The sequence below is a fragment of the Parasteatoda tepidariorum genome, chromosome 10 (assembly GCF_982258835.1).
Source record: "Parasteatoda tepidariorum strain Cologne lab strain chromosome 10, Ptep-v5.0, whole genome shotgun sequence".
NCBI classification, from domain to species: Eukaryota; Metazoa; Arthropoda; class Arachnida; order Araneae; family Theridiidae; genus Parasteatoda; species Parasteatoda tepidariorum.
The window spans coordinates 15,947,339-15,961,156 of record NC_141764.1 but is presented as its reverse complement, the minus strand read 5'-3'; the positions used below and the strand labels follow the sequence as shown (position 1 = coordinate 15,961,156).

At 28.1% G+C, this 13,818-nt stretch overlaps 1 protein-coding gene across 1 annotated transcript in view; it reads left to right on the top strand.

Moving 5' to 3' along the window:
* The window catches only part of LOC107450665 (homeobox protein Hox-B4-like), a 48,253-nt gene extending 34,684 nt beyond the window's left edge, over positions 1-13,569 (top strand). Inside the window, 1 exon segment of the mRNA NM_001323820.1 lies at positions 12,806-13,569. Within this exon segment, the coding sequence (NP_001310749.1) occupies positions 12,806-13,239 (434 nt within the window). The 3' untranslated portion in view covers positions 13,240-13,569.
* Positions 13,570-13,818: the final 249 nt, after the last annotated feature.

Below are 13,818 nucleotides of genomic sequence, written 5' to 3'. Positions count from 1 at the left end.
CCAATATAATAATGTGGTGAATTCTGTTGCACTAGTTAATTTTTATTAAGGGGGGGGAAAAGTGCTGAAAAATTTGAACGATAATATTGTTTGAGTTCGATGCTGTAGTTTGTTTAGAGACAAATTGAGCCATACAATTCTGTCCTTTGTAAATTTAAATTGTTAAAAAAGCTAGTTTACGTTGAAGTATAATATTTTAAAATTTCGTGTGGCAATAATAAGTTCATGTTCACGTTAAAACATACAATTTTGCTGCATTTGTGAACTGTATAGTAAGCTTGATCATGTTTTGAAGAATGATATTTTTGAATTTCGTGCATCGTTTAGTAACGTATCAAGTTAATGTTAAAACATTTAATTATGTTGTTCTTCTGAATTGAAAAGTGAAAAAAAGTTGTTCTTTATAATAGAATGATATTTTCAAATTTGGTGCCGTGTGTCAAGCTTTTGAGGTTAAGGTACACAATTCTGTTCCCTTATTAAATTTAAAAGTGAGAGAAAAGGTTGGTTCAAGTTGAACCATAATATTGCTGATTTAGTGCAGCATTAGTGTTGTGTTAAGCTGCGCTATATAACTTTGTCATTTTTGAAGATTCTGTACCATTGAAAAAGTTGATTCATTTTAAAACATAGTTTCTCAGAGTGATAATATAATTAATAATTGTTCAATTAATACGTAATTAAGTAATAGTACGATTTCAGTTTATCGCTTACTTTATACTAAGATTTACGAAATATTTCTCTGTTCAGAGTTCCTAAGTTAGCTATAAATTTCATTACAACAATTTTAAGTTTATGTTCTTAATGATCTCAGCAACAATTAACATTCAAAGTTACGTTGATGTTTAATAATGTTACAGTGCTTCTAATCAATATTCAATGCTTCTTTTCCTTTCAATGCTTCTAATCAATATTCAATGCTTCTTTTCCTTTCAATGCTTCTAATCAATATTCAATTTTAATCTGCAATATTTTTCTTTCTTTTGTTGAATGATATTAAATTGACCAGAGGGAGATTTAAAATTGTATTTACAAGCAGAAAAATCTGAAAAATTACGGTACAGTATGGTAATCATATTCTTGTTCAAAAGAAAAACATAATACTGGTTAATAAAATCAAAATATACGGTATTTAAACTACTAATTAGGTAATTTTGCAGTTTATACGATTACAATTTACCAGAAATTCTGGAAAAATTATAGTTCTTATTATCCCACATTTTCAAAAAATACAAAACTGAAAAGTAAATTTAATCGGATAACTGATTTTTATTCCATGTTCTAAGGTATCATGATAAAATAACCATATTTTCCCCCAAAAAATTACCAAATTTTGCCGCACAATACAAAATATTCATATTTTATTTTTGATTTATTCTTATGCATATTTTATTTTACAAAATCTTTACAAAAGCGCTTCGATAAAGATTACCGATCTTTGTGTTCTCATACAGTCATAAACACGGTAAATTTTACTATATTCTGGTAATTTTGACTATTTTTTCTCAGTGTAGCTAAGCATAATGAGTTAGTTTCTTTTTCATATCTGCGTAATTCAATTTTTTTCCCATCACATCACGTAATTTAGTTAATTTGTTTCTCGTTATTTTTAACTTTCGTCAGTATCATCCATTCTTTAATTTTCTTTTTGTTTGTCTCAAAAGAATGCAACAATACATATTTTGGTAATTTAACAAAGCAAATTTAAATTCATTTGCCTCAAAAATAAGAATATGTGTTTAAATAAATGAAATTTTCTGGCAATTTTATGTTGTTGCAGTTTGAAAAATGACTAAGTAGTCAATCCTACTACTAATACTTCTTAATTAGTAGTACAACTACTTAAAAATGTTATTATAGAGGAGCAGTTTAAATATGACGGACGAAAATTTTCGGCAATTTTCAGCTGTCCTTCTCCTCCTACCTCGTCAGTAAAAAATTGCCCCCCTTTTTTTTCTACCTATAGATTCAGAAATACTTTAAATTTTACCATGATCTGGTAGTTTTGACCATACTGTTTTCTCGGTTATTGAAACTACTTTTAATAGGCAGTCAAATGTGTTGTTACAAACTCAACGAAACAAAAAAAAAAAAAAAAAAAAAATTAAATACAATTTTTTTTCACTTTTATAAAAAAAATACTTTTTTTTATCATGAAATATAAAATATTTAATGAATGTTCACGCGCTAGTGTGAATTTGTAGCAACATACTTAACACAAACCAATTGCCAAATTTTAACTTAACAGACGATTAATTTTGTGAGTAAGTCGAAAAGTTTTAGAGGAAAGTATATACTTAAGGACAAAACTGTTAATATATGTTCTTAAGCAAAATACTTGAGCTAGCAGGCTGTTCCTATTTCAAAAATCTGTAAGTTATTTTTGGTTTTCAATCAGTAAGTTTTAGAATTTTTGTTGTAACTTTGCAAGTTTTTTTTTTCTTTTTTTTTTTTTTTTTTACACCTTTGTCTTATACTTAGCGTCATATTGCTCAGAATAAAATAGGTCATAGCATATATTTTAAAAATCCATTAATTTTGCTTAACAAAAAAATGCTCAATGACCCTTCAAAACTAATAATTTACTTTTGACCAAAATACTACAATACATTTTCTTGCACTAAATAAAAAGATTTTGTGCAAGTTCTATGAAACTTTTTCTCTTCACAAAATTTTCAAGTCTTTTGTTTTACTTAAAAACTTCATTTGTGATCTAGGATAAATTCATTGAATTAATGACAAAAATTTAGAAATAAAATTTTCATTATTTTACAATTTTTATACATTTTAAACAGTTGTAAATATTAGTACTATATTAAACTATACTAAACATGAAATTTTATATACTATACTAAACATAAAATTTTACCGATTTCTTGTAATTACATTAAAATCATGTCAATTTGAAGGAAAGTGAATTACCGTTTATGGCATGAAAAACAGGTTGTTTTACATCTATTTTTGAAAGTAAATACTATTTTTTACTCCGAGTAATGGAAATAGCTCACGATTCCTTCCTTTAAGGAAAAAGTAAAATCTTCTTTCAAGAAAATTTAACAATGTTTTGACATTGCTTTAGTTCATTCAAGCGACGACGGCTTTTATGAAATTGCTTTATCCCTCTAAGTGCTTGGAAAATATTTAGGGCACTAATAATTTTTCGCGTTTAACTGGTTAATTTTTAATATATTCTTGACCATAAATTTTAGCTATATCATGGTAAATTTAAATATATATTTAAAAATTGTAACCTTTCAAGTCATTGAAGTTTATTTAGTATTTCTTTTGTGTTTAAGGAAATTTATTTAAATTTGATAAGATAAACTTAGCTGTTTTTCTGCTTAATTTGTTTTAAATGATTATGTTTCAAAATAGATCTGCTGTTATAGAAAAAGTAGTTAAAATAGTTTTTTGCATAAATTGTTTCGGGTTTTGAGAAACTGGTAACTAAATTTTTTATTGGTCCTACAAAACCCTTGGAATTAAGTTTTGTTGTAAAATTGTAACCCTTCAAGTCATTGAAGTTTATTTAATAATTCGTTTGTGTTTTTCAATAAAATTTATTTAAATTTGCTAAAATAAGCTTAGCTGTTTTCTTGTTTAATTTATTCAAAATGATTATGCTTCAAAATAGATCCGCTGTAGGTGGGACTGTAGTTAAAATAGATTTATACATAAATTGCCTTAGGTTTAAAACAACAAGCAACTTTTATATTGAACCTACAAAACCCTGTAATGGGATTGCGTTTTGTTGTAAAGTTCATACTTGGTGGTTTTAAAACAAGAGTTAGCACAAAACTGTTTTGGCCTTATTTTTTGAAGGATTGGTTGAACCAAAATGTTCCGTGAGCTTACGATATTTAATTTTGGTTTGTTTGAGAGGAAAGGGAAGCTAAAAAATATTTTTGGTTGGTCAACAAAAACTCTTAAGAGTTAAACTTTTTTGAAATAAAAGTCGCACTTTTGGATGTTATCATCAAAAAAAAGTCGATTCAATTTTTAATAACTAGTTTAAAAAAATATTATTTGTATATTATTATATCACTATAGAAGAAGTTTAACTATTACAATTTAGAGCAATTTTAAAATTGCCTTAGAGTCCTAAATATTTTGTTTACTAATATAAGTAGAGAAAGTTCATAATCGTAAATTTTAAAATGTTAATTAATTTAAATGGTCGGACACTTCTTTTTCCCCCAGCCTTTTCTTCATGTGCTTTTTTTACATTAAAATTAAATCCCGAGAGGAAAATTTTGTATTTGAATAAGCACCTTAATAAGTATGTTTTTTTTTTTAAATTATGAATAAATGTTATTAATCTTTATTAAAAATTCTTATTTTATGTGAAAATTTTGCAAACATAAATTTTTATTTTTTATGCAGTACGTAATTTGTTACTGTAGAAATATTACTTATTTTCTTTCTTTATTTATTTTTTAAATGTTAAGTGGCTAATTTCCATTTATATTCTTTTCTGTATTTCATGAAGAACTTCAGATTATAATGCAGACATCAAACCGAGGTGTTTTTATTAGCGGTAAAAAAAAAAAAAAATTACCATCAATAACGTGTTCAAAAAAGTACTTCATTATTCGGACCTCCCGGTTAAAGTTTTGACTACTTTTTGACTTCAACACGACCCAGACCAACTCAAGTCGTTATTTACGACCAAAAGTCGACAGTTTCCACAGATATATAGTTACAACTTCAAATAACAGCAATAGTAACATGATCTTTTGTACCTGTTCCTTCCGGTATTCCCGAAGAAAAAGTACATCTTTCCGAATGTAAACAAGTCAACGGCGTGGAAAAGCACGTGCTTTATTCTAGGCGGCGGCACCCCCCGTCGTAATAAATGACTTGCTTTGTCACAGTCCCGCGACTCCTTCTACGCTCTCCCCGCCAGAGCATACATTAGGTCCCGCTACCGCGATAAATCAAAAGCGGCTCTCGCCCGTAAATGGATTGAAGTTTCATCTAGAAAAGGCCCTCGTGAGCCTCTACAAGGAGAAAAAAATTGATGGCGGTGTTGTAGATCTCCATGTGTATAGTTACAGTTACAGTCAAGGTAATTGCTTTATTAATTGTGACCCCATAGTTGAGGTTAAGTGTTTGTTGCTGATAGCCGATATCCACATTAATTGTTTGTTGTGATATATGCTTCACTAAGTGTTGGCGACGATTTTATTTTTTAAGTGATCTTAGATTTTTTTTTTATATTTAAGTAGAGAGTTTGTCAGTCGTTTCTTTTATGCTTGATTTTATGGGTTTGGAAATTAATTTACATGATTCGGTGTTAATAAAAATGACTCAAAATAGTCGATCAATAACGTTAATTAATTTTCATCACACAGTTTAGCCTAGTGTTGGGCAGATGAACAATGCTGATTAGCAATAATAAACAGTTGAGTCATGAATGTAAGAGTGCTTGAATATTGTTAGTACAGTTTTCATTACTTTTCTCAAATTAAGTGAAATAAAAATTCAAAATACAAGTTATAAATAATGTTGATTATATTTTTAATATATAGTTGAGTCTAGAAGTCATTTGCATGTAAATAATCTTGATTATTATTCAGTTCAGTCATTCAGTAAGATTTTGATGCAATTGAGTAATGAATGAGAGAATATAACTATAGATGAATCTTATTGTCTGATATATAGTTAAATAATAGAGTACTTGTTAAAATAGTTTTGGACTATAGTCAAATGGAATTAAAAATGCAATTTTGAAATACAGCTGAAGAATAATGTTGATTCATTTTCAGTGTAGAACTGAGTTTAGAATTTATTAATTATAATTATTGCATTATAAAAAGCATGAAGACAGTATTAGTCAAATAGATTAGCAGATATTTAAATTTATTGAACTATGCTCTTTTGTTGTTGTTGCTGAAAAGTTAATGTTTATTATTTAGTTTAATTTCTAATAATCATTTTAATCATTACACAATTGAGCCATAGATGTGACAATTTATCATTATTTGAATATTGCTTGTTAATATATAGTTGAATCTCTAATTCTCCTAATCCCTCTGGAGTCTTTAATGCCGAAATTAGTTTGTAAGTGAGTAAAAGTTTAGCCTATTTTGTAAAGGACCCATTGTCAAAAAAATTGCAATATATATATATATATATATATATATATATATATATATATATATATATATATATATATATATATATATATATATATATATATATATATATATATATATATATATATATATATATATATATATATATATATTTGGAATGAATTCATTGATGAAAAATATGCGATTGATTATATTTTATAAAGTTGATTATTAATTATGGTAAAGTTATTTCTTAAGTTATTTGAATCTTGCTTATTTGCTTTTTAAAGTTTATGGCTATAAAACGTGTGTAAATTAATGATTTCAGATAAACATATTTTGTATCATTACATTACTATTAGGATAATTTTCCTCGAAAATTTGTTAATAGTAATTTACGGTAAAACCAACAGAGCTTACTTTAAAATGCGTTTAAAAAAATTGAGGCTAAGAATCATTTTTTCTCATAACATCAAGGAGATTGTTTTTACTGAGAGACCTTTACGCAATATGTTTAGCTTATTTTTACGCAACTTTATAAACGAAGCATAATTACTAAAATCGATTTTTATTTGTAAAAACACATGCGATCACAGTTTAGATCAAAAAAATATTGAAAAAAAAAAAACTTCTGAAAATTCTTGAAATGCCTGGCCACTTTTAAGAACTTAATGATTTTCACATTAGAAATATATTTTTTAAGCAATACTAGGATACAAAGCCGATTTGGTAATTTTGCCACACAAATATGTGCTTAGTACTATGATATAAAATATAACAAGCGCTATTAGGTGCATTAAAGCTGACATGCGCTTTTTTTTGGAATCGATTAAAGAAAGAATATTGCTCTTTTTATTAAGAAAAAGAAAATATGGTTAAAACTACAAAAATATGGTAAGATTTATCTTGTTTTTGCCTGTTTGGGAATGAACATCCAAGAAGAACGGTAATTTTCACCGAAGTACTTTGGTAATGACTTTTGATAAAATTAACAATAAAATATAGTTTTAATACCGTGCTGTTCTGTATTAAATGACGTAAAATTAGGGAATATGCATTTCATAATCTCTGATTTATTTAGAGATTATGACTTATTAACCTTGTTTTTTTTTATCGGTTAGTTTTCTTTATTTCTTTGTAAGCTATAAACTAACATCTACCAGTTTTAAAACTTTAAAAATATTACGTATGTGAAAAAGCAAAAGCATGGACACGGCTAAACTAAATAAGTAGCTCAAGTATCAGGGCTGTTCCAACATCCTAAAGAATAGAGGTAGCTGGCTCTAATTTCACCACAATTCTGGAAGCATTCATATTTATTTACTGTTGCACCCACAGAAACAGGCTTGTGCCCTAATCACAAAGTTCGACTTATTCGCCTCAATATTACATATAGCATGAACTAGAGGAAAACTTCACTAACAAATATCAAGAGGTTCGAACCCACTATCTCCACACTACGATCGATGCATCTTTGTAATGTCTTACTCATAATTCTGTTCTCTGTTTTGGAGATTGAAATGAGTTTGATGGAAAAATATTATAAGAGAATAGATAATTAACCGTCGTCTAACTTCTATCAGTCATTTAAATGAACCAAAATTTTAAATAAACCATTAAAGTATAAACAGTCTATTACTACTCTATTTGGTGAAAGGCGTAAACATAAAAAAGTTGAAATTACGAAATAAATTGTAAAATGATTGACAGTTCTGACGAACTTATTGGTAATTTTATCATGATACCTTAGAGCAGTGATACCCATTTATTTTTTTTAAGCTACGGAACCCTTAAATATTCAACCTACTTTCGGCAAAACCCCAACATAATAAATAAAATTAAGGCAATTTACTAACGTTATAACCTATTAAAACTTTATTTCAAAATATTTAATTAGAGGAAGGAAGACTTTCCATCATTTTATCATTAATAATCCTAAATTAGGCTTTACAATCCTAATAATCCTTAATAATCCTAAATTAGACTGTTAAATTTGCAGTCTTTGTTCTGTATCTAGTTTAGTTATTAATTTGTTTTTGGTTTATATAAATGAATGAATAAAATAAGCCTATTACCGTATATTTTGGTTTCATAGCCAAAACTATTTTTTTGTCGACTCACATATAGCAGCTCTGCAGCAAATTTAAAATATCATTGAAATTAACGATTGTGATGGCATATATTTTTGAATTTTTCTAGCAGTTAAAATTCTCACATCATACTTACTAGATTTTTCTTTATTAACTTTCTTAATGGTTCAAATTATTTCAAATTGAATTTTTAAAATCACATTTTGCTACCAGTTTAAATACCTAGCGAATTTATCTGGCTTAAAACAAGAGATATTGGCAGGTCCGGATAATGCATTATGCTTTCTACATTGGTAATATGACTTTTTTAAATTTTTTTTTATTCATGTACTTTGACTTCAAATTTAAGTTGGAGAAAATTAATTATTGGGAACCTAAAAATTCTCTAAACTGAAATATTAAAAAAGAAGTATAATTACCCGAAAACCTGAAAATGTGAAGAATAAACATGATCTCTGGGCAGAAATTACAGAGTCAGTTAGCAGCATAAATTTGTCTGCGACCTTAACGCAGTCTGACAAAGATTATATTATTAAAATTAGGCTTAATATAACATGTGTACAAAAAAAAAATCAGCACACAAAGTTATACGCAAAAAATGTTGCTATGAATATATTTTAATTAAAGAATTTTGCGCCTTTAAATAAATAAAATAACTGAGATTTAAAAACAGGAATGAGTCCCAATACAGCTTATAAACAAGCAACTAGAGTTTTTGTAAATTAATAATTTAATTTAAATGAATAATAATTTAATTTTTGGAATGAATAAGTTTTTCTTGTTCCTCAAATATTAACATCGTAGAAAATTATTTGGAATTTCAGAAAAGTCATACTTTTTCCTTCGATTATATATCTCAAGATAGTCAAGCGAATTTTGTTAAGAACCTTAAACAAAAAGTAGTCGAGAAAGTAAAAAAAAATTTTTTTTTTTCGTTATCTCCTCTCAGTATTTTTTAAAACTGAAGGGAAAAATAATCTGCAGAGCCTGCTGCTTGATGTGTGTGTGTGTCTATATATATATATATATATATATATATATATATATATATATATATATATATATATATATATATATATATATATATTATATATATATATTATATATATATATATATATTATATATATATATTATATATATATATATATATTATATATATATATATATATTATATATATATATATATATTATATATATTATATATATATATTCCAAATTTTTGAGAAATTTTTTTTTTATACATTTCATAGTACCATCTGAGGCATTTCTTTTTTTCTCCAGATTAAGAAATGTTCTTTACGGTTAGAACAGTTTTGAAAGTTTTGCAGAGAAGCAACACTGATAGAAAGAAAAATGCTTTAGAAATTTTCATAAAAATTAAGCCAATATTCCCAATTTCCCGTCACAATGACGTTTCGTATAGTATAAAAAGTATTTCCAAGTGTACCGAAGTGAATTATGTTAATTATTATCAAATTAGTTCTCATTACATAATTGGTTTCTGCCACCACACCTATACAAATACATTACGACACAAAAATAACTAACATACAAATAGGTAGTGATGTAAACATATTGGGTGGATCATTTATTTTTTTGTTCTTGTTGTTGGGCGTATCATTTTTCTTCTTCTTTTTGTTCATGATGCCACTGTCCCATTCATTTATAATTTCCAATCACAATAAAAGCAATGATGGCCTTATGAGAAGAAGAAAAAAAAATCGGTCTATGCTGTCAGCAGCAGTTATAGTGTAACCATTTTTTGTCCCATCACTTCACCATATTCCATCCTTCCAGCAGAGCATGATGGTCGGAGTATCTTTTGATGCTGTCAAAATGGTGGCTCAAGATAAATGGTTCACCACCACAATCCCCTCGACAGCTGTAAAACTGTCAGTGGTCTCGGAGACCGCCGAGGCATTCAGTGGGTTTTAGCACCGTTGACGATGGCGGTTTTATGGACCATTACTGGGCTCTATTTTCGCAGTTCATAATTGAAATTGAATCAGGAAAATATTGGTCGGAAGCTATGGGTAATTTTGTGTTTGTGGATTAGTACTCAATGAATCGCGGTAATTGGGGTATTTTCTAATTCATAATGATGGGACAATACGAAATCATTGTGCATCTACTCTATTTAAATGCACACGTCGTTGTAATTGGGGGTATTTTCTAGCAGAAGAGAGAAAAAAATTACCGAAAAAAAAAAACGCTCCAAAAAAACGGAGAAAAGTACCCAAGAATCCTAATGTGGTCCTTCGTTAATAACTATGAATTTAGCATCCAATTCAATTCAGGCCATTGAGCCAGAATTTAAGGCAATTAAATATTCATTCAGATGAAAATATAGGTATTTTTTGTACATAAAAATAAATAATATACAAGGATTAATGAACACAAAGGTACTTCAAAAATTGATATTATTAATTAAAATTATTAAGAATATTAAGCAACTCCAAAATTTTTCTTAATTTCAATAGTTAAAATTCTTAATATTGTGATTTAATTCTCTGATATCACAATAAGATATATTATTATATCTCTTATATTTATATGACTTTCTTGTGTCGCACCATCAACTCGTTATAAATGATTTTTTTTTCTGAAGAAAGTCAAATCGCACTGCCTTACCACAGAAGGACCGGGAGACGTATTGGTATTGGGCGAAATCCTTATTGCTTGTTAACGCATGAATCTTTAGTAAACGCATAATACGCTACTCTAAGCCATGATATCTCAGGGGATAGAGCATTCGCCTTCCAATAGGTGATCTGGGTTCGAATCACAGCTGTGGCTAATCCATACAGGCTCGATGCTGGTCGACTCACACAGACCACATTGCTGACGTAAAATATCCTCAGTGGTAGACGGATCATGGATTAGTGTTACCGTGGTTTTCCTCTTCAAGAAACGCAAATGAGTGTTAATTCAGTCCTCTACGAAGGCAATCGGTTTCTTCAATCTTTACGACGGTTATAAAATAAGCTGGACTAAGAATGTAATAGAGCCTTGGGATAAGTTTTCTGTATTATCTCATGACAGTAGGAATCTTTGAATTTGAATTAAACTTTTCATGAAACAAAAAGAGCCGCATGTTACTTTGCATAAAATAAAAGTATTCAGTTGTGACTTTGAATTAAACAAAAGTTATGATAAAAAATATTATAAAATTTTAAAAATCAACAACAAAATTGCGCAAAATTATAAAATTTTCTTAATTTAGTTTTAAAAGTTTTTTGTTACATTTATTTTACATTTTTTTAAAGGTGATTCTAGTATCTAAAGTATTTATATCACGCCCCTACTCTATCAGTAAAAATAAGCAACTCCTTTTTAGAAGCTCATGTAATATTTGAATGGCTCTTCTGTTTCGACAGATTTTGATATTTAATTTTCAAAATATCTGGGATATCAGTAACATGTAAAATATGGTCTCTATAATTTAGACAATTCGCAGTCTCGAAAATTTTGAGTCTTGAATGTTAATTTCTCTTTTTGCGTATTTCACTGCCCCAGAAAAAGTCGTATTTATAATTTTTTATTTCTCAGTAACTATTAGTCTGACTTCTTTCAATCAAGCGTGAAAAATTAAGGCTCAAAAATCTAATTAAAAAAAAACTATATTTATTAGGCGGAATTACATTTTTATGTCTATTTTCAAAATTTAAAATATTGTGTACTAATTAACTAGCATATCAAAGGTTAGTCTGTTAAAACATTAAGATTTAGTCTTAATAATTTACCGAGTGTTGAAATTGAAGATCCAATTATTATAAAAAGATATTTATCGAAATATCTAACAAGCTTTTTCTATATTTCTATCTATAAGTAGACAGTAAGAATTTCTTTCATTCGAATGACTTCCATAGACTGTCACAATATGGAATGAAACAGAGAATTTTTTAGTCGGTGATATAAAATTTCCTTACTTTCTTATTCTGTAACAAGTAGGACGTATTTCTTAACAGGAACTATGTCTTTTTTTTCCCGTGACAAGTTTTCTACAACTTGGCTTGCATAAGTCAACTTCAAAATAGTTCCGAAACTGTGGTTTACTTTTGTAATCTATCTTGTCTCACTCCTTTCTATTATTGCTTAATAGGATGATATACAACATGAAAAACTTTTCTTCGCAAATTCTCTTTCACTCTATAACTAATTTAAGATATAGAAAAAGTGAATTCAGACAAACCTGGAGTAGTTTTTTGACCCTTATAAATTGCTGAAGAAAAAAAAATTAAAGTATCAAATTGTAAACAAATTGTTAATAGAGAACTTCTCCATTGCGTAATTCTAAGTTATCTTAAAATATATATATATTTTTTTTCAGTTTGATATTTTAAATTTTTTTTTTCAGTATTTGAAATTTCACTGCTTCCTTAAGGTTGGCCTGAGCTCTTTTTTTCTACACTTTAAATTTTAATTAGTTATGATGGTAAACGTGAATTTGCGACATAAAGTTTCTCTCTTGGTAAGACATTTTAAGTTAGCGTATATTTTTATGACAGCGCATAAAAATCCGATAGTTAGGACAAAAGTTATTCAGTTTTTTGTTTGCATTTTTCTGTTCTTTATTTATTGTTATTTTTTTTATCAAAGGCTAAAATAATCCTTATGATTTTTATTTTATATTTTAGGTGTGAATGGAGTATATCCAGGCCTTGAACCAAAACGACAACGAACTGCCTACACAAGACACCAAATTCTAGAACTCGAAAAAGAGTTCCATTTCAACCGCTACCTGACGCGGAGGAGACGAATCGAAATCGCCCATTCCCTCTGCCTTTCAGAAAGACAAATCAAGATTTGGTTTCAAAATAGGCGGATGAAGTGGAAGAAAGACAATAAGCTACCAAATACAAAGAACGTGAAGAAGAAACAGCAACCCAGTGCTAACAACCCAAACAGCAATAACACCACCAATAACACTGTGAATAACACCAACTCCAATACAGGCAAAACGCCGACACAGCAACAGGCACCACCACAACCAGCTTTAATGCCTATACAGAACCGCTCATACACATTACCGTGTGAACCCAAAGATGAATATGGTCTGACAGAACTGTGACATGTTCCTCTGTAATGCCAAAATATTGTATATTAATATATTTGCAATATGGACAAAGATAGAACTTGTAAAGCGTTTTAATGAAGCTAAATTGGTACTTCTGAAAATTACTCTTCGACTTCGAATGTCTTTGAATGATTTGCTTCCTTTTACTTCATGTACAACGAAATGATTTGGGCCTGTTGTGCAGTTTTGATTTGATTTAGTCTAAAATATGATGATTATTTAAATTTTTATCGATGGTAATCATCTGGAACGACATGTTAAAGTTCATGTTGTTGAGGAAGTTTAAATGTAATTTGGTCCAAAATTTCGTGATATTTTAAGCTTATTTTCTTTAACTACCCATTGAAAAGACTTAGATGTAGTTCAGTTTATCTGGAACAAGAAAACATCTAATTTATTATGAGAACTTGTCAGATTACACTGATTAATTTCAGATATTATTCAAAATCTTTTACCAATCAGGTATATATCAACAAACAGGTAGTCAGCAAATGTAAGCAATTTATATATTTTTATATTTCCTGATTCATATAGTTTTAAATTTAAAATATTATGTAAATTCACATATAATTT